The 23,608-nt window shown below is 32.9% G+C and overlaps 1 protein-coding gene across 1 annotated transcript; it reads right to left on the bottom strand.

The window, feature by feature from the left end:
* Window positions 1–10,281: 10,281 nt before the first annotated feature.
* On the bottom strand, window positions 10,282–23,367 carry LOC111707850 (uncharacterized). The gene is made up of 5 exons (XM_023481028.1): window positions 23,345–23,367; window positions 17,221–17,311; window positions 16,649–16,749; window positions 11,181–11,341; window positions 10,282–10,782 (listed from the first exon to the last, which is right to left on the bottom strand). The coding sequence occupies exons 1-5, from the start codon at window positions 23,365–23,367 to the stop codon at window positions 10,664–10,666; spliced, it is 495 nt and encodes a 164-aa protein (XP_023336796.1). The 3' UTR covers window positions 10,282–10,663.
* Window positions 23,368–23,608: the final 241 nt, after the last annotated feature.

Genomic DNA, 23,608 nt, shown 5'->3' with positions numbered 1-23,608 from the left:
TTTTCATTTAATTTTCAATTATTTGATTCTTAATCCTTGTTCCTTTTCATTCTTAATCCTAGTCCCTTTTCATTCTTAATCCTAGTTCCGTCCCTTTTCATTTCATTTCATGGTCTCATTCTTAATCCTATTCCTACTCCCTTTTCATTTCATTTCAATAATCTCAGTTTTAATCCATAATACATTTTCATTTCATTTTCAATAATCTCATTTTTTAATCCTATTGTATCTATTCATTCCATTTCAATAAGTCCATGTGATAAATCATATTCCTTTTTTGTCATTTTTTTAAATTACAATTTACAAATATCTTTGAGCTGTCAGACCATTGATATTACAATCTTTGGGGCGTGATCTAGTAGAATTCATAAATAAGTATTAGGCGAGTAATCAGTTTTTAACATTCATTTTAAAACAATGTAAAATACAATGTAAAGGAATTCTGTTAGATCTAATAATCTAAATTTAAAATATCAAAGGTTAACACCATCAAGTTGCAAAGATATAGGGATAGAAAATTTGAGTTTGTGGTAAAGACAATTTTTTTGGAGATTCTATATACATATGTATTGTATGATGTATGTTTTACAGTGTATAATGATGAATATAAAAACAAGGCAAGTTTCCGGTATAAAAGGACAATTGTTTTTGTTCCAACGAGGTGTATGGGAGGAGAAGAGAATACAACCGGAAGCTTGGAAGATTAAGAACAGGTCTTTATACACGTTATCTTCTGGGTACATACCCTCATGGATACATATCTTTCCACCCAATACCCTCATATGTACATAACCTTCCACCCAATACCCTCATGGGTACATATTCTTCCACCCAATACCCTCATGGGTACATATCCTTCCACCCAATACCCTCATGGGTACATATCCTTCCACCAAATACCCTCATGGTACATATCCTTCCACCCAATACCCTCATGAGTACATATCCTTCCACCCAATACCCTCATGGGTACATAACCTTCCACCAAATACCCTCATGGGTACATATCCTTCCACCTAATACCCTCATGGGTACATATCCTTCCACCCAATACCCTCATGGGTACATATCCTTCCACCCAATACCCTCATGGGTTAATATCCTTCCATCCAATACCCTCATGGGTACATAGCTATCAACCCAATACCCTCATGGGTACATATCTTTCCTTATAATAGGGTAATGGTTTAATATCCTTCCACCAAATACCCTCATGTGTACATATCCTTCCACCCAATACCCTCATGGGTTAATATCCTTGCACCCAATACCCTCATGGGTTAATATCCTTTCACCCAATACCCTCATGGGTTAATATCCTTCCACCCAATACCCTCATGGGTATATATATATGTAACAAATATATATAGGCCCCATAGACAATTACGTTGTAGATTGTCCCTAAGCTAAATGTGCTCATTAGTAAATATGTAAATCATGTATTCCGATTAACTCAATCGAGATACGCAGATATATAACTCTGTCAAGCCCATATTGTGATTGCTTAACTACATTATACATCTAACAGTGCATAACTTGTAATTACGCTGTTAAGACTCTAACATCTAGAAATGCATTAGTTGATATAGAGACTCCTTCCCTGTTTTGATCGTGCCCATTGGTTTGGCATTGATAGATTAAAAGCTTGAATCCCTGTTGACATTGATAGCTGTTCTGGGTTGAAACATACGAGCTGAGATCATGCCCAGTAGTTTACCATTGATAGTTACGAGCTTCCGATTGATATTACTAGCTTATGAGATCATGCCCATTGGATTGGCATTGATTGGCAATTGTGTCCTGTTGACATTGATAGCTGGTCCTCCTTGAAACATACAAGCTAAGATCGTGCCCATTGGTCTGGCATTGATCAATTAAGAGCTTGTGTCCGTGTTGACATCGATAGCTGGGAATTGTACCTGGATAGATACGGTTTGGAGATCCTCTTATGGAGTATGGCATTTATTACACATATCCTTCCACCTAATACCCTCATTGGTATATAACCTTCCTCCCAATACCCTTATGGATACATAACCTTCCACTTAATACCGTCATGGGTACATAACCTTCCACCCAGTACCTTCATGGGTACATAACCTTCTACCCAATACCCTCATGGGTACATACATATCCTTCCACCCAAAATCCTTATGTTACATATCATTCCACTCAATACCCTCATGGGTACATAGCCTTCCACCCAATACTCTCAGACCACATTTTGAAAATCTCAAAAAAAGGAGCATTTGATGCTGCTCATTTCTCAGGAGGGAATTTAAAGTTTACAAGATATTAGTTACAGTCCTTACTCCAGGGCCCACCACTTACTATTTACTCCAGGGCCCACCACTTACTACATACTCCAGGGCCCACCACATACTATATACTCCAGGGCCCACCACTTACTATATACTCCAGGGCCCACCACTTACTATATACTCCAGGGCCCACCACTTACTATATACTTCAGGGCACACCACTTACTATATACTCCAGGGCCCACCACTTAATATATACTCCAGGGCCCACCACTTACTTAGAATCCTCTCTGTGTTTGACCTTGAAGTTCACTTATAATTTTTTTATTACAATTTAATTTTTTTAGAATTCACGATATCGACAGAATGAAAAATTGTTAGAGTCGAACCTAAAGTATTCGCTATGAATAGATTTTCAATGAATTCAGATAAATCTAGGGTCCACTTAGCTATAGGAGTTGTTAAGCCCATCGGCAAGATTTCATAAATTGAAATTGTATTTTGGCCTAAAATTGTGCAAATAGGCAGATAGAATCATATCTATAAGCAGGCCGTGATGCACAAGCTTCTGAACTTAATACCCTCTTAATACATATATTCATTAAGAAAATAATCATAGAAAAAGTGCAAATAAAGAATAGGTCATAATTAACATTTGAAACGATCTTAAACTTACATTTTTGAATTTTATAGAAGATTGTGAAAACAGAAAGTATAGGATGAATATTATTTATTGGTCGAGATAAGTTCTCCATCCCGTATTTAAACCCAGCTCCGAGCTCCAGTTCAAAGATTAGATTACTTTAACAGCTCTGCTATATATATATTTACATACATTCACTACCATAACCTAAAAACTAGACATTTTCTAACCTAGATCCTAGACATATTTTCTAAATTAGATCCTTGGCATATTTTTAACCTAGAACCCAGACATTTTCTTTCTAAGATCCTAGAAATTGTGTTGCCTAAATCCTGGACATTTTCTAATCTAGATCCTGGAAAACTTTTCTAACCTAGATCCTAGACATTTTCTAACCTAGATCCTATACATTTTCTAACCTAGATCCTATACATTTTCTAACCTAGACCGTAGACATTTTCTAACCTTGATCCTAAACATTTTCTAACCTAGAGCCTAGACATTTTCTAACCTAGAGCCTAGACATTTTCTAACCTAGATCCTAGACATTTTCTAACCTAGACCCTAGACATTTACTAAACTAGATCCTAGACATTTTCTAACCTAGATCCTACATTTGTCAACCATTAACATTAAGTGAAATAAAGAGTTTTCTGCATTATCGATTTTGATTCGTGGGTTATACCTTGTCTATCTGTTCATCGTCAGAATCTTGTTTCTTAGCGACAACAACATTAGTTTACGTATATACTACGAAATTGGGTCGCAAAGATGTATGGATTATAAAATCGGAGTTTGTGACAAAGACTTAATTTCTTTTATAGATATACAGTATACACGTACACATTAATATATCCACTGTATTATGGTGAATAAATCACTGCTCACACAGATGGGACAAGAAAAGATTTGTTTTTTTTCCCAAAGGTAACAATCTCAGGTTTATAATTAAACCTATCTCAGGTTTATGAGAAAAGATATCTTAAGTTTATAATCTCAATTAAAAAATCCAACCTATCTCAGGATTGTGATTTAACTTATTTTTGGTTTAAAAATAAACCTATCTGAAGTTTTTAAACCTATCTGGGTTTAAAAATAAACCTATCTGAAGTTTTTAAACCTATCTGGCTTTAAAAATGAACCTATCTTGATAAATCTGGGCCTTAATTCCAACATTTCATTTTCTTTATAAATATTTCCTTTTTTAATTTTATACAAATATATATATTCATGTATATATCTATATAGTATATACATATATATATAGTTATATATGGTTTTTTGCTTTCTTAAGTTGATTGATGAAATGGAACCATTATTTTGCCGTGAGAAATGAGAACTGGACATTTCTACGGAAAAAGGACACAGTTATGAGAAGAAAAGAAAGTTGAAAACTTAAGTTTTATTCGTGGATTTTTCAATTTTCAAATAGAATTCACTCCACGGAAAATTGAAGATTTAAAACTTTTCAAAGTCAGAATGATATTGTAACTTTCTGTCTTTTCTTTTTATTAAGAACTTTATCAAAGACTTATTCACGGAACCTGATACTTTAATTTTGAATTTGTTATCTAGATTAGAAAAGTGAAAAGTAGTAACAGTTACCCCAACTAATTCCTACTGATTTTCCATTACTTATGATTTCCCTTTCTCGAAACTAGAAAAAGTTTGGATGAATAATTTGTCGAGAAATTTTCCTTTCTTTTTCTTAAATCTGATAGTTTATTGATGGATTAATCTAGTTTATATCATTGAATATTAGATTATATAACTCTCATGATTTATTGTTTTCAACTTCTTGAATCTAATCAGCTGATTGGGTGGTGTTAAATCTAATCAGCTGATTAGGTGGTGTTACATATGAATAATTAGAAGAGAAGACGCCATTTTATTTGAAACGTTTAAGTAAAAAAAACAGGATCATTTCTAATTAATAGTTTATTCACAAAATGGTGAAAGCTAAAAGTTTTAATTTTATAAATCGTAAATATTTTTTAATATTGTTTCAGGACCAGATATTTATATTTAAATATTCATTTTTACATTTAGTTACAGTGCAAAATACCATGCCGTTTTATCAAAATTGTCAAGTTCATCTTTAAATGGCCGTAAATGAGATTTCAAAGAGGAAATCAAAACAAGTTCGCAATTAATTCATAAAATTACCTTTAACACTATTATTTTGGCATTATGTGTTTTTATTGATATACGATTTAAATATTTTTTTGCCATTTTACATTTAATATTGTCAGTAGATTTAGCGAACCTTCTCAACAAACAATATCTGTGTTTTGCGAATATGGACGTCCTTCTCCTGGTCATACATAGCAATGTCAAACTTTTCCTGTGGTAATTATTAACTTAAAAAAATACAACAGTTAAACCCTATAACTTCGGAGTCATTAAAAGAATTTATGAAATGTCGTTTTTTAACCTACTAATATTTAGTTTTTTAATTGAATAATTATATGGAGCTCTTTAAACTGTTCCCGCATATTTTATGGCTATTAATTTATTTATATCTTTAAGAGATTCAAGTATAATATTATAAAACCCATTGAAAATTGTCAAGACGACATTCTATAAATTCTTTTCATTTCTCCAAAGTTCAGGGTGTAACTTTGCTGAAATATTAGAACAGTCCCTTTGTTAGAAAACTGATAACGGATTTAGTAAACCCTGGTTATCATGTTTACAACGAACCTAAACATTAAACTTTTATGGAAATAAATTTTGCTGATAAGAAACCAAATTGAAAATAAATAATGTATGTGTTGGAGCCAAATATTCAGTTTTCTTATCTGATCTAGATACAGAGAGTGTTGTTCAAAATACAAATATATATATTTAAGATACAAGGAGGGAAGGGAAGGGTTTAAATTAAAAATCATATCGCTTTGCGAACGATACAAAAATCAAATAAAATCGGTTTAGTCGTTTTGACATTTTCTCGAATAACCTAAAATCAATCAAAAATTTTTAGATAAAGAAATTGATCGCACAAAATAAAAATATTTATTTAAGTATCAAGTATGGATGGACGGGGGTTTAAATTGAAAAATCTTCACGCTTCGCACCCGATACAAAAACCAAATCGGTTCAATCGATATGACATTTTCTCGAATTCTAAGATTAATAAATTGATCGCTCAAATATGAATATATATTTAAGTATCATGGAGGAAAGAGGGTTTAAAATGTAACAATCATAACGCTTCGCGCCCAATTAAAAGATCAAACCAAATCGGTTCTATTGTATTGACATTAAATCAAGATTGACCAAAATCAGTTAAAACTGATGTTGAGATTAAGAAACTAAAATGTTGAGATTAAGAAACTGAAATGTTGAGATTAAGAAACTGATCACCTAAACTAGAATTTTTTAATTCTTATTTATTTGGAACCGGATGGTGTGAATTACTGATATTTCAAACTTTGACTTTTAGAAGGAGCCAAATCAAAGTTTAAAACATCAGGTTGCGCAGATAAAAAAATTCGAAAATTAAAACCTGAGCTGAGGCGGTAATTTAGTCTTTTTCTTGGCAATATATTTACAAATATGTTTGGTATATTTTTCTCAAAGAGAATAGAATGTATATTAGAATGGAATTTACTAGAAAAAAGTGTAAAACGGCCATTTTGTTGTACTGTTTCCATACTGCAGGTGTACTTCACATATTTGTGCTATGTAAACTTTTGGGCCCTGGAACATCATTTTATAGAAAATCTAAAATTAATATTAAAAGAAAACCAAATTATTAAAAAGGCTGGTTTCATAATTGACCAATGATCATTTATATAGACTCTATGCCTTCCACTTTACAAACGATGATTTTCCGTTATAACTATAAATCAAATGTTTTTATTCACCTAATTCGTTCTATAAAGTTTAATTAACAGCTTTTAAAAATTCGAAATTGAAATGGAAAGTATAGTGAACATACTTTATTAATGGACTCTACTGCATACAATTTGTGAACATTTTCATGATTTGTACACTTTGAACTCCCTTTCAGGCTGAAAGGGACTGACAAAATTCATACCGAGGGGTTGACTAAATTCCACTCTGATATATATTTTTCTATTCTGTATTCCTAGATAAATAGTTTGACCGAGAGGGGGGGGGGAGGAATAGTTCCTCTTTCTGTATAAAATCACATTCAGTTTAAAAACTGTTTCTTAAAATTTAAAAACTATACGGGTTTTGAACATCCCTAAATCTTTATATCTTTATTTGGACAACCCTAAGCTCGAGGCGAAACAAAATAAACTAATTTCAGAAGTGCATGCATACTTAAGTCAAACTTTTGTCGATAATTTAAAATCTTTTCCCCGATACTTTATCTTGTTTCACAACTATGCCTCGATATAGTTATTATCAAATTTTTTAAGAAATGAAAAATCTACACAATGCTCATTTTCATATATTCTTATACGCTAGGGATGGATCCTTTCCACTTTTTTGAAAATCAATCATTTTGTTTTAAAAACGACGAATTTAAAACGAAAAAAGAAACGATTGTTTTTCGTAAAAATAATCAATAGTTTTTAAAAAAAATATTCATTTAAAAAAACAATAGTTTTTTAAAATATCTAAATATTTAAAAATCTAAATGTCTAAATATCTAAATATCTAAATATCTAAATATCTAAATATCTAAATGTCTAAATGTCTAAATATCTAAATATCTAAATATCTAAATGTCATCTAAATATCTATCTAAATGTTTTGAAGCATAAAATATATCTAATTATATAAATGTCTTAATATCTAAATATCTAAAAACAAAAATATCTAAAATCAAAATGTCCAAATATTTCAATATCTACATATCTAATAATAACTAAATATCCAAATATTCAAATATCTAAATGTCTTGATATATAAATATACGTTCCATGAGTTTAAAAGAATTATAGGTTCTGTGCACTCGACATAATTCTATTTTACAGACAATTGAACTCAATGGATCCAGGATCTAGAATCTAGGATTCTACGGATACAGGATTGGAAATATTTATTCTCTAAACTCTATCTTTATACTTGAGCTTTCAGATTTTATTGAAAACTCTCTGCGGTTTTCTATTCAACTAGGTTTAAAGAGCGCTTCGTGCATCCTTTCCTTTGAACAATTTTATCTTTGAAAGTGGCCATTTTTAATCATTCTTAAATTTTGGCGAATTTTTCTATTTCAATTGTCGCATATTCAATTTTTTTGAGCAAGGTGTTAATTTTAGACAGTCCATAAACCTTCCTTGAAGTCATGTGAGTTGCCATAAAAAAAAAATTGAGTCCGATTGGTTCAGCCGTTTTGACGTTTATTGTATTAAAGTGTTTTTTTTTTTATGTATGGAGAAGAAAAATCAAATTAATGAGCTAATATCCCCCCAACCCACCCGCAAAAAAAGAACGAAGATCATAAAAACAAATTAATATTTTTAATGAACTCTTTTTTGGGAGGGGGAAATCATTTTAAAAGTTTTTTTTACAACATTTTCTGTTCGTCACGCATGTTATGTGGTAATGTGGCTGATATTTAAATTCTTCGTCCTTGAAAAATATGTGTTCCCATTTCGGACATTTATTGCTACGAATATTCTCCCAATGTTTTCAGCTCTAGCGCACAAACTACAAATTTGTTTCTGAATATTCCAAACCAAATAAACACTTTTCTAGATAAAATCTTTATATATACCAATAACAGTACCAAATATTCCTTCGACCCTCTAGTTCCTCTAATTCTTCTAGTTCCTCTAGTTCCTCTAGTTCCTCTATTTCCTCTAGTTCTTCTAGTTCATCTAGTTCCTCTAGTTACTCTAGTTCCTCTAGTTCCTCTAGTTCCTATAGTTCCTCTAGTTTCTTAGGTTCCTCTAGTTCCTTTATTTACTCTAGTTCCTCTGGTTCCCTTAGTTCCTCTAGTTCCTTTAGTTTCTGTAGTTCCTGTAGTTCCTGTAGTTCCTGTAGTTCCTCTAGTTCCACTAGTTCCTCTAGTTCCTCTAGCTGCTGTGAGCATAAACTTCAATATTAAGTGTATGTTCTAAAGTCTAGTTCTACCAAGATAAGAATATATTAAAGATGAATAATGGGTGTAGGATCAGTTTACTCAGGAAATATTCTCAAACCTTGATAAACCTCGCCTCTAGATACAATATAAACCTACTTAAGGAGAAACCTGGATACCAGATACAAGCTGAACCTACTCAAGGGAGGAACCTGGATACCAGATACTTAGTAAACCTACTAACGGTTGGAACCTGGATACTGGATACAAGCTGAACCTACTCAAGGTAGGAACTGCAGATACTAGATACAAGTTGAACCTACTCAAGGTAGGAACTGCAGATACTAGATACAAGTTAATCCTGCTCAAATTAGGAACCTGGATAATAGATACAAGCTGAACCTGCTCAAGGTAGGAACCATGATACCAGATACAAGCTAAACCTACTCAAAGGAGGAACCTGGACACCAGATACAGGCTGATCTATTTAAGGTAGGAACCTGAATACTAGATACAAGCTGAACCGACTCAAGGGAGGAACCTGAATACCAGATGAAAGCTGAACCTACTCAAGGGAGGAACCTGAATACCAGATGAAAGCTGAACCTACTCAGGGAGAAACCTGGATACCGAATACAAACTGAATCTACTCGAGGAGGAACCAGGATACCAGATACAAGCTGAACCTACTCAAGGACGAACCAGGATACCACATACAAGCTAAACCTACTTAAGGAGGAACCTGGATACCAGATACAAGCTAAACCCACACAAGGAGGAACCTAGATAACGGATTCAAATTGAACCTACTCATGGTAAGAACCTGGATACCGGATACAAGCTGATCCTTCTCAAGGGGGGAAGCTGAATATAACAAGATAAATGGAAACCTATGTCTTGAACTTTAAAATAGAAAATCTTGAGATGGGAGAGAGATCATTATTCCTGTAGCAGCCATGCAACCTACATTCAAAATACCATCACGTGGATTTAACGGTTCTGTCAATATTTCAGAAAACTGTGACTTTCGATCACAATTTGACCCCTTTTACATACTTTTATAGCATTTTATTATAAATGTATTTTTGTTGGCATATACATTTTGCATGAAAAAGTATAAAACAAACAAATCTGTAAGTCTAAAGACTGTTGAGTTATAGACAAAAACACGTTTGATTTCAAATAAAAGAAACCTAATGCTTCTCTCTCTCGTTAGTTCAGGGTGCCATGTTCAATATTTATTTTCTTCTGTCGAATCAAAAAAAAAATATTTATATCGATTTAAATAAATCTTATTTTAATCTAGTATTATATCCTTCACTCTAGAATTTGAAGAGTGAGACAAATTCTAGCCAAACTAAAAAATAAACTTGACATTTGTAAAAAGTCAATCAGTGGATATATTTCTTTTATACAAGTATCTACATTTTATAATGAATAATAATTAACAATAAAGTTGATTTTCGTATTTTTAAAGGGACTGTACATGTAATTTAAAGGGACTGTACATGTAATTTAAAATGACTCGATCCATGTGAAGAGTTGCATGCCCAATTCACGACGATACCCTTTACTCCTTTGTCAGAGATAATCTTGTTTTTCTATTTGAAAATTTTAAATTTTTATTCACAATTTCTGCAGCGAAACAAGAAAAAGTTGATAAAAGACGATATCTTACTCACTGTTAATTTCTTAAATGTATGGTCACTCGAATTTCACGAACAGTCCCTTTCATCAAACAATATTTTTATATAATGTTTAAATAATATTTTGAATAATAGAAAAGCATAATAAATGTTGAAGGTAGAAAGACCAGGGTTCAGATGTTCCACTGCTCAGGAAGCTGGAAAACTTGACAGATGCGTCGTTATATGGGTCTAAAATTATTATTATTATTATTATTATTATTATTTTTGTTATTATTATTATTATTATTATTATTATCAACATTATCATTATTAATATCATTTTTATCACCATTATAATTATTTTAATTATTATTATTATCATTATTATTATTATTATAATTATTATTATTATCATTATCAAAGGATTGTTTATTTTAGGATTTGACTGTGACGTATTTAGGACTGCGGGAAATCAGTTTTTAACAGTTACTGACTTTAAGCATTCAGTGTGTATTGCAGTAAATAGCAGCACATGGACTAAAGAAATAGTTGCTTTTAGCAAAGAGTACAGTCTTTAAAAGTTACAATACAAAAATTATAAAACATTTTCCTCTCCCAGACCTTAATTGTACTCAGAACAATGTTACCTAGTGTAGTTAAATCTCCGGCCCTATTTCTGTAAGAATGTGTAGTGTACTGCTGATCAGCTGATCTCTCAGCTGATATCTCGTTTGCCTTGTAGTACACGTTGTACATAGACGCTACACACTTCAGCTTAATCCGGGAGTTATCGTCAACAAAGTCTCGCCTACAAAAAAATGGTATTTGTAAATCTTCGAAAAGTGCTTTTTTAATTGAATTTAAAGTCTATTAACTTTAAATCAATGTTCTTTTGTAATTAAATACATAGTTCAGGGCCATGTCATTTAACATTAAATCTAGAGGAAATACCACTGTTAGCAGACAATTTTTAATAAGTTTCAAAATGCTGTATTTTCCATGATATTTAGCTTGACTTGCTGACTTTTGTTTATCCTAAGCTCGTGACTTTTAAATCCAAAAAGTTTACGTACATATTCGAAAAATTGGGAAGAAATGACGAAGGTTTGAGTAAGACAAACGAAAAAGAAGTAAACTTAACTTCCAGAAAATTGAAAAAATGATGAGTAAGAATTTTCTAATCACTTTATATTATATTTGCAACCTGATGGTGTAAATCTTTGCTATTTCAAAATTAGACTCTGTGACCCAACAGAATTCATAGTTTGAAATATCTAAGGACAACCACATTGGTTTGTATAGATAAAGGGATTAGAAAATCAGAGTTTGTGGCAAAGAATGAATAAGAAGTTTCAAGGAAAAGTTATAAAAACTTAAAATGTATAGGAATAAAAAATGTTAGGGCAAAGAGATAAGATTGAAAAATTATGCAAACTATGCATTTAAATCAAAATTTATACACTGTTCAGGGTTACCCGCAAAGTATGATACTGTTAAGACGACCTGAAACTCTTTAAATACGACTAAAGCAAGGTTAGATTAAGTCGTCTGCCTTAAAGATAGTCTTTTTATGGCTTTTTTAATGATTTGGCAAAGAAAGAAACACCTTACACTGTTGCAGAGAACCATAAATGTAAGGAAATACAGAATATAAACTCTAAAGTCTCATCCTTTGTGGGTAGACCTGTACTTTTTGACCAGGATGGATATGATATTTGAAGAAGGCAAATAAACAGAGTGGACAGTAAATATAGAAGATAAATAGATAGAGAAGAGAGAGGGATGGTTTTGTTCTCCGGAAAAACAATCAGATTTGCTAAAGACAAATATCATTAATCTCATCAAGACAAACCTAATGATGGAATCGGAGAAGGAAAAAAAATAAAGTATTAGAAAACCATTTGTTGAGAAGAATGTTCTCCTAGTCTATCAATCCTTGATATCCAGGGGGAACCGTAATCTTTATAGTGTTTCTCCCTCCCATCATGTTCAATCAAGGAATGAATAGAGGCAGAGCATAGGACATATCCTGGGACGGAGAAAGGGGGCGGAGTTGGGTTTCTCCGGGATAAGAAAAGAGCACGTCTAATGGTTGGATGGAACCGTTGTTTACAGAAAGTAAACTGGGATTAGAAAATAAATCCAAGAAACTGTTCTTCTGCAATCTTTATATATTTAGAACAATACAAGATACAAAATAGAAATGATATGATACAACAAAACAACGTAAACTAAGTAAAAGGATCTAATTAATTGGTCTTTAAAAATAAACAAAAACAAAAGAAAAGATTTTTTTAAATAAAGTTTAGGCCGAAAAAAAATAACCTTACAATAAAAGAGCTGAACAGAAGGAAAAATGTTTAAAAATGAGAGATAACGAGTTTTTAAACGTTAAAAATATAAAGGGGGAAAGTTTTGAAGGTCTAGAGAGAACCAAAGATCCCAATTATGAGGATAAAAAGCAGATAAAAATTAACGAATTAAAGCAGACTAAGTAACGAGTGTAAGTGAGAGTGAAAAAATGTACTTTTGGGATTTGGGGGGATTTTTGCCAGTAAAAAAAAAATCTTCTCACTTTGGAATATTTTGTTCTGTTAGTGAATCCAAATTATATATGTATATAATTCTTTTATGAAGTCATCATTCGCAACCTTTCATTTTTCTTAGATTTTGATACACATTTGTAAAATTTGTTTTTTGAGATTTTATCAAAGTTTTATAAAATCCTATGAAAAAGATATTATAAGCATAAAGATAACAGGCCCATCCAATATGAAATTGAGCTGCACATGCCTGCTTTCACATATTAATACTGAAGACTCTATCAGATTTTTAGGTAGGTTGAACAAATTTATTTATACAGTGAAACCCACATAACTGTGAAATGGGATGACGACATATAAGAAATTTCATATGTAATTATGACTATTTAAAATAAAATGGTTTTACAAGTAGCTTGTAAATTATTTTTTAAGTTTAATTGTCTACAATTTCTGTGATCATAAATTGAGTCTTACAGTCGTCTTCCTATTCCACGGTTTTTATGCGTCTCACTGTTGTTGTACCCATGTTTGAAATTCCTGGACAATCCCTTTATTAGAATACGCCTTGGAGCCTATATAGAGATAAACTATACAGATAATATAATGAAGAAATGATGTTTGTTATTAAGAGGGAGAATGGGGGTGCTGGGCGGAAATGGTTCTACTGGTTCTACTGCTGTAAGACGGACCAGGAGAAAGGATCATTACATACCAGACATTCACTGATACATGGATAGATATCACAGACGGAGCAGAACTTTTTCAATCCATGCAGATAGATAAACAACAGACGGAGCAGAGCATATATTGATCCATAGATAGATATTCCACAGTCATAGCATAACATATATTGATCCATAGATAGATATTCCACAATCGTAGCAGAACATAAATTGATCCATGGATAGATATTCCACAGTCGTAGCAGAGCATATATTGATCCATAGATAGAAATTCCACAATCGTAGCAGACCATAAATCGATCCATAGATAGATATTCCACAATCGTAGCAGAGCATATATTGATCCGTAGATAGATATTCCACAATCGTAGCAGAACATAAATTGATCCGTAGATAGATATTCCACAGTCGTAGCATAACATATATTGATCCATAGATAGATATTCCACAGTCGTAGCAGAACATATATTGATCCGTAGATAGATATTCCACAATCGTAGCAGAACATAAATTGATCCATAGATAGATATTCCACAATCGTAGCAGAGCATATATTGATCCATGGATAGATATTCCACAGTCGTAGCAGAGCATATATTGATCCGTAGATAGATATTCCACAATCGTAGCAGAACATAAATTGTTCCGTAGATAGATAAACCACAGACGGAGCAGAACATAAATTGATCCATAGATAGATAAACCACAGACGGAGCAGAACATAAATTGATCCGTAGATAGATATTCCACAATCGGAGCAGAACATAAATTGATCCGTAGATAGATTTCCACAGACGGAGCATATGATTTGTGTACAAGAATAAGTATATAGATATACAAAATCTTTAAACTGCGTATTAATGAGTATTTTTTCCTATGAATCAGTTATACACTTTGCTGTTCTGTCTGTCTGTTTTTTGTATCCGATCGGGACCAAATTTTGTGTGGGACCTCACATGACCCAAGGAAAGGTTTATGGATGCTCAGAACTAAAAAAAATTCGGATTTTTGTATAATTTTAAAAATCCACGAAGACAGAGTTGTAAATCTGCAATTTTTTTATGATTGTTTTATCGAGCAGAAATGCTGGATGATTGAGCAACAATTAAAATTTAAAATAGAAGTTGGGCTTGAAGCAGCTTGATAGCCTAGTCTATTTAAAAACTATGTAAAGAGAATATATATTTGTCCAAGAACTAAGAAAAAGTGGAATAAAAAGGTTGTAAGCTCCCCTTCTATATTCCAGTTTCTGGATATAAAGTTAGGATTTATTGGAAAGGATAAAAGTGAGGATAACGTTATCTGAATCCAGTCTCGATCCTCCAAGGATAAACCGAAAAAGGTTTCTTAAAGGATTATAATATGAGATAAACCTGGGAGAAGATCAAAGATTAGAGACAGGGTTCAGAAATTTTGATATTTTATATATTTTACTAGACGATTTTTCCAAACCATCAAATATTTCTATTTTCCTATTGAGGATTTAATTAATGTAATCAAGAAAAGATATTTAGCTTTTGCTAGGTACACTCCTATATTCCGCTAGATATACCTATTAGTGTTGGTTACTCTCCTATATTCCGCTAGATATACCTATTAGTGCTGGTAACTCTCAAGGGAGAGTTTAAAAGAGACAAGAAGGAAATTAATGGTACAATAACAACCTGTTGGAAAAAGATTAAAAATATATGAGATTAAAAACAAGTACAGCTTATCTATATACACAGAAACCTTGATATTGTAAAGGATTAACACATCACACGATAGTCATCCTTAAACAGAGACAGCACATTATTCACTGTACACTGTGCATGAACACTCTATACATTACACTCTAACCTTAACATTTTACACTGTAAACTGTACAGTGTACACTCTACACTCTTCAATGCACACTACATTGTACACAAGTGAAGTGTACACTATACCGTTGTTAACACAAATTCGAAATATAAGGAAGACGATTTTACTGACTCAATTGCCGTCAACTTTTCTCAAGATGTGTGTATACACACAATCCATTTCCGCCATTAAGCATACACATGTAACCCTCGCTCCTTCATTCCCCGCCTCACCCTCTACACACCCCAGCCCTCAGTCAGGTTAGAAGAGTTGGGCTGGTAACAGCTCCAACACAGGGAGCCTCTTGACTCCTTCATGCTGATGATGCAGATACTGAGCTAACAGCAGGCGTGCTTATACCTCTGATAACCCTATTAACTTCTTGAGAAGCTTACTTAGGAAACTTGTGCCCGGCTCCGACCGAAGTTTCCGCTATCTTGAGTTGCATTGCCATAGTTCCATTGATAAGCCCTGTTGTCCCAGTTCCTGTTGATCTGCTCCACCAACATGAAGCTCTACAACACTCCCATGAAGTGCCATCAAATATCCATCATTAATTCCTTTGTTAATTTCTAAATCAACCAATTTAAACTCCGCTTTATGTGCAAATATTTCAAAACTTTCGTTTTTATAAATAAATGTTAGAAATATCCATTTTAGATCTCAATATTTTACTATAGTGACTTTTAAAGTCAACAACCGTACACGGAAAGCGTGCTAGTTTTCTCAAAATCTTCCAAAAAATTATTTACCTTTACATTTACTTAGGAAGCCGATGGAGGGCGTAAAATCTGCCTTTATTGGTTCTCTGCTTAGTACAAAACAGACATGTTTACTTGAGAAACAGACATGTTTACTTGAGAAACAGACATGTTTACTTGAGAAACAGGTTTGTTTAAGTGATCATTTACCTGTTAAGCTGGTCAGTTTATCTGTAAAGTCAGTATTTAACTGAAAACATGCTTCTAGTGACCATCCGTTCAAAAATAGCAGTACACTGTACTTGTTCACCAGAGTTGTTTACAAAAAATCCGGTTTTTGACTGACCTGTGTATTTTATATCTGAGTCCTAATACTGATGAATGAAGCATATCCTGGTTCCTGGTTAGATTCCAAACTGGATACCTGATCAACATGGGTTCTCCAACCTAACAGGATTAAAACCATCTTTTTTAATTTATAAAAGAAATGATATTTTCAAAGAAAACAGATTGTTTAAAGTAAATAAGATCTAATTCTTATTTTTTTTCATTTCTGATCATTAACTTTTACAACTTCTGTTAATCATGCTAACTCATCTATTTATTACATTTGTGCTTGCAACACCAAAAAATAATTCTAATGATTGATTTTGTTTTCATAAAATAATTAAAATCAACGTTAATTTGCAGGATTTAAAACTATAATGGAAACATTCAATGGAGCCCAATCTCAACAAAAGGAAGCAGTTCATGTTTGCGGAATTACTAGTACGACTTTGTGACCTCGTATTTGAACCCCAAAAAGTGACAAAAGCACACATGTTTTGTTGTTTATATAAATTTAAAAACTTGTTTTTTCTCATCAACAGCTCTTCAGAAAGTATGCAAAATTTCAAACTAATTTCAATGTGTACATACCGGTGTACTGTTTATGTACCAGGTTAGATTGACCGGGGGTTTAGTATCTTCTGCAGTACAGTTAACATTTAAAGTATCTCCCTCGGAATACCTAGAAGTACAAACATTAAATTATTATGTAAAATAAATAAAATAAAGGTAGAGAGATAGGGTTTGTGTACATTTGACAGTGGCATATTTAAACTGGTCAGTAACTCCAATTTGTGGTATCACACCACTGCACAGTTTGTGGTATCACACCAGAGTTCGTGAACAAGTCCAGCATTCATAATCCACCAATAAAAATAGAAAAATCTGTGAACTTTTAAATTTTTATTTTTTTCTAAAAATTAATATGAAGAAGCCAAGAAATACAAATTAAATAAAAAAGTGTTCTTAGAAAGTATTGACGGACACTTTATATTTTTATATCCAAGGGTAGAGAAATAAAATCCGGCAAATCCTGGATATATGTCACTGTTATGACTCACTGGTACTTTTATCATTGGAAGGAGAGAGAATAAAATATCCCCTAATAGAAACATTTACCAATGTTTATCTATCTATCTATCTATCTATCTATCTATCTGACTATCTATATTTATCAAATAAATCATTGTTACCGTGTATTACCAAAATAAGGACGTCATATGCAAAAACGCAATTAATGTTTAATGTTCCGTTTAGTCGCTCATACTAACAATACTATTCTGATTAAAGAAAAACGTAGTATAGAAAAGCTTATATTTGAAAGATAGAAATATGTAGGAGACCATTATGTGCTCATATCTTTGTAGATCCTTATATAAACAATGTACCGTTTATTGTACTTATTTTAAGAATAGTACAGCATAGTACACTTGAGAGATGTGTATATAATACTGTGCAAACTATATGCTACTCTATATATGGAGTGTAAACATCTAAAGAGGGAATTTGTGTGTTCGCATATTTGCGTAAAATTGGAAATTCCCGGCATTAGTGCTTCCCCCACCCCATTTATCTCTCTGGCACAGCCAGAGCTAGGCATACTCATAGGGGGCAACTGTTGCTGAGCCCCTCCCCCTTGAAAGAAAAAATATTAAGCCCCGTGGAAAAATTCCTGTTAACGCCCCTGACCGCATTTCTTTATGAAAGGGGCTTTTAATATGGGAATCATGGCACATCTTTGCACCCGGTCTACAATACAATAAACTTCAGTACCACTGTAAGCTGTGGTTCATTTCAAGTACCGGGCCCACCTCTGGGCAACTAGAGCCAAACCTCATGAATCAACCCTTTCTAGTTAGATTAATATATTATAAGGTTTCTAGAGATATTATAGTTTGATAAAAAAGTACAATTCATCTGGCAATTTATCCATCAAAACCTCTTTACCAGTCATGATCGATCAAGCTCATTCATAATTATGTTAGTTATGACATGGATTCTTCCCTTGAATTATTTTACAAATGTTGTATTCATTTCTGCCAAAGAATGTGACAAATCTTATACCAGTGTTAATTTTTAAATATCAAAATTTATAAAGGGATTTTTTCAACAAATTTAAGTATTTTTTATTGGAAAAGACGCCATGGAAAAGACGACCTTCAAGGCATTTTTGCATTTTACAACTAAACTTCAGATTTTGATTCTTCTTACGCTTGAAATGAAAAATTTCTACTTACAGTAATAACCAGAAAACTCTGGAATAGGAAGATGACTTTTCGATCCAAGTTACATACTTTACATATAGTCTAATGAGCATGGGCCGACACACCAATTGTGCAGTGTTCAGTGGCGTACATAGGGGGGGGCAGTAGTCCTCTTGCCCCCCCCTGGAAAATACAAAATTAAAAGGAAACAAATTTAAAAAGTAGCACCTGACAATGACAAAGACTTAGGATTTGTCTAAATTCACTGTTAACACAAACTTTTAAGATACTTTAAACTAAAACTTTTGCAAAAACAAAACATCGACATATTAGATGCTTATAACATGATGGAAGATGTAATAAATAGAGGAAACTATAAACCTTCTTCACAGTTCAGCAAGTAAAATTCTGGAGGAGTTGTTTCAAAGAGTTATAAATAAGTTAAAATATTCGGATTGTAGAGATAAATATCATTGCAGCTCTCCGATCGTTTGCTTAGCAAGATTATTCTTTTTTAAAACCAGTGATTGTGATTGTAGACTAATTTTTTTTATCGATAAAAGTTTGATGTCATTGTGCACAAAGTTTTTAAATCTAGGTTTATGGACTTTTTTTATCATTTATGAAACTTATGATTTTTAAGCCGTATATCTTTACAACTTTATGGCCTTTATATTTAAAACGACATGAATTTGAGTCTTTGGCAAAAACATTTTTTATCAAATAGGTTTTTCTTTTTTGAAATATTTAACCTGACACTTCTTGACTTTTAGAAAAGTCATTTTTTTACAGAGCCAGAGGAAAAATCAAAAATGCCTCAGAACTTAAAAATAATTGAGCTATAACCCTTAAATGTTCTTGTTCTACCTCAACCCCCCCCCCCATAATTTGATATTCTCAAAATAAAATTCACTCCTGAGTGGTTTAATAATTATGAAATCCATTAAAACACTAAACCACCCCACTCATCATTGAAGTACACTTTGACCCCTAGAAGTATGAGTTCGCGGACTGTAAAATTATTGGTGATTTTGCGTACATAAGCTATCTATGTTTATTTATTTATCTATGTCTACAACATTTGGTTCCAAAGATATAGTGATCAGAAAATCAGAGTTTGTGGCAAAGACTCAATTCCTTTATTTCCATAAAGAGATATTAAGCGTAATTTCAAGTTCCCTTTATGCAATGATGACAATAACATCGAATGAAGGAAAGAGAAGTTTTAGCCTTCAAAAGAGAATACTTGACGATCTTGCACTTATGGCTCACTACTGAGAAAATCTTTGAAATGTGTGTGCAAGCAAATCCAAGAAAATTGAAGCTTAAAAGAGTTGGTGAATATGTAGATGGAGTAAAATTATATCTACAAATTTCAGAAGAAATTTCGTTTATTAGTGAAAACATAATTTTTTATGATGCTGTGATTATTGATTTAGTTAACTGTGATGGAGTTAAGTGATAAATTTATAAATTTATAAAGTTAAAAAGTTAAAGTTAGTTTTTCGAGCAAAGGAATAAATTTTAGAATAAATTTTATACTTTATAAGGTTAGTAACACTCAAAAATGTAGTCTTTTTAGTGTACTTTTATGGTGTTAATTGACTTTTTGAACAAAACAATTCCAATCTTCCCACCCCCTGGCTAAAATCCTGTGTACGCGCCTGGGCAGGTATATACACTGTGGGACGGGTGTTCATGGTAGGACGGGTGTTCATTTTACGACGTGTATATACACTGTAGGACTGTTGTACACTATAGGACGGGGGTTCATTGGTTCATTGTAGGACGAGTGTTCATTGAAGGATGGGTGTTCATTGTAGGACGGATGTTCATTGTAGGACGGATGTTCATTGTAGGATGGATGTTCATTGTAGAACAGATGTTCATAGTAGAACAGGTATATACACTGTGGGACGGGTGTCCATTGTAGGACGAGTGTTCATTGTTTCATTGTAGGACGGGTGTTCATTGTAAGACGGTTGTTCATTGTAGGACGGTTGTTCATTGTAGGACGGTTGTTCATTGTAGGACGGTTGTTCATTTTTGGACGGTTGAACCATGTAGGACTGTTGTACACTGTAGGGCTAGTGTTCATTGCAGGACGAGTATTTATTGTAGGACTGGTTTTCATTGAAGAACGAGTATTCATTGTAGGACGGGTGTTCATTGTAGGACGGGTGCTCATAGTAGGACGGGTGTTCATAGTAGGACGGGTGTTCTTAGTGAATTGGGTGTTCATTTTAGGACGATTGTTCATTGTAGGACGGTTGTTCATTGTAGNAGTTTTAGATCTTCGTTTTGTACAAATCAACGAAAAAAAACTCTTGACTGATCACCGAGAGATCACATTTTTTACGTTCATACCGTCGTTTTGATGTATTCCCCGTTTATGACTAAATTCGATTTTGTAATTTTTTTGTCAGGAATCTTTAGAATTCCGCCAATAGAATTTAATCCTTGAATTAAGAGGCTTTGTTTCTTTAAACTTCAAGAAATTGAATTCCTCTTACATTCAGATCAGGATTTAGAACTAGATTCAACAGTTTATAATTTAACAGGAGAATATCTCAATCTCAAATTGTAAATAAAACACCCTCCTCCACTAAAACCTGTCATTTCTTCGGTCAGTGTACTGCAAATTACTGCAGTACACACCAGAAGGTTTAGGTGAATAAAGGAACTAATTACTCGCATAAAAATTTAATTGGCTAATCCTTACAGCTTTGCAACCTGATGTCAAAGACGTTTTAAACTATGAATTTAATTACACTAAATATAAAATTTTACACCATCTGGTCGCAAAGATATAGTGATTAGAAAATCAGTGTTTGTGGCAAAGACTTAATTGCTTTTTAATCTGAAACTGGAGCTTAAACCTTTTGAATTTTTGGAATTAATTAAAAATCGGTTTGAATGAATGAACCTCTGAGTTTTCGACCAATGAAAAAAGAGAGAATAACACCTCAGCCTTTGATTTACTAACTAACTACACTTTTTGTAGCTCTAGACGTATACATTTTAGAACAATAAAGAACTAATTTTTTAGCTTGAGATTTTTAGAAGTAATTGGCGAAATTCTTTTTGATTTTTGAGTGAAAGATTAGACATTTAGATCACTATTACTTATTCACTTAAACTCAAAAGTTAGCAATAACCTTTGGATTACTATCACTTATTCACTTGAACTCAAAGTTATCAATCAAATCTAAATCCTAACAAAGAACCCCAGAAACCTTCGAAAACTGCAAACCCCCCTAAATGAACAAAAACCTTAAATTACAAAAGTAAGAGAAAGGATGGAAAAAATTACAGAATCCGAGCCAGAGACGAAATCCGCTAAATTCCACCTATTTGATCTTCTTGACAGTACACCCNCCCCCCCCTAATAAACACATGCTCTCTGCACAGGGTCCACAACACATGGCGTGTTTTCCAATACCACGTATTTTATTGGACAGATTACCCAACAGCTGTGAAGGAATGGAATCTTTATCAAGATAAATACAACAGATATCGGAATCATCTTCATTTCTTAACTTTATAGAAATTTGTTTTAAGAAAACTTCACGATTCATGACTCTAGTTCCTTCCTTCCTTCCGTATTAAAGGGACATTACGTATAATTTCAAGTGACCCTCAGTACAGCAGTACCCTTGGTACAATGGTACGCTTTAAATCAAGATACCTTTGTTTATCTTCTGACAATTTTCTTCATTTTAGTAACTGAAAATAATTGATGTTGAGATAGAAAAACTAGGATATCTCATTTATCCATAGATAAAGATAGATTGCGCATAAGACGACATTTTTCATCTTGAAAGATATAAATGTACAGAGATGTTTTAAAGATATTCCTATTATATAGATTAACTAGGTCGGTTGTGAACTTTGGCTGTTCTTATGTCATTGAGTACTTGTGGTGTTCATGAGTTCTGTAGAGAGAAATTTAAGTTAGTTTAGTCCTTCTCATGTCCTTCTTCAGTTTTCGTCAATATGATATATTTCTCAGTGAAATATTGTTGTTCGAATAAGTTCATTCCCGGAGTTATTTTACATTCTATTAAAACACCATACCTCCCCACTTATCATTGAAGTACACTTTGACCCCTAGAAGTATGAGTTCGCGAACTGTACAATTCTTGGTGATTTTGCGTACATAAGCTATCTATGTTTATTTATTTATCTATGCATTTATCCTTCAAATTAATCCTTCTTTTCCTTCTCTCTCTTTCACCTTCTCCCATCCCACTAAAACGTTCTACAATATGCTCTACTCTCTGTGAAATCAATCCTTCTCTTTAATCTCTTCTCAACCTTCTCTTACCTTCTTCCATCCCACTCAAACCTTCTACAATCTACTCTACTCTCTGTATAATCAATCCTTCTCTTGTTCTTCTCTTCTCAACCTTCTCTGACTTTCTTCCTTCCCACTCAAACCTTCTTTAATCTGCTCTACTCTCTGTATAATCAATCCTTCTCTTGTTCTTCTCTTCTCAACCTTCTCTTACCTTCTTCCATCCCACTGAAACATTCTACATTCTGCTCTTCTCTCTGTATAATCAATCCTTCTCTTTCTTCTCTTCTCAACCTTCTCTTACTTTCTTCCATCCCACTCAAACCTTCTGCAATCTGCTCTACTCTCTGTATTATCAATCCTTCTCTTATCAACCTTCTTTTACCTTCTTCCATCCCACTAAAACGTTCTACAATCTGCTCTAATCTCTTTATGATCAATCCTTCTCTTGTTCTTCTCTTCTCAACCTTCTCTTACT

Source organism: Eurytemora carolleeae, unplaced genomic scaffold, assembly GCF_000591075.1.
Source record: "Eurytemora carolleeae unplaced genomic scaffold, Eaff_2.0 scaffold532, whole genome shotgun sequence".
NCBI classification, from domain to species: domain Eukaryota; kingdom Metazoa; phylum Arthropoda; class Copepoda; order Calanoida; family Temoridae; genus Eurytemora; species Eurytemora carolleeae.
This window is presented reverse-complemented; position numbering and strand designations above follow the sequence as displayed.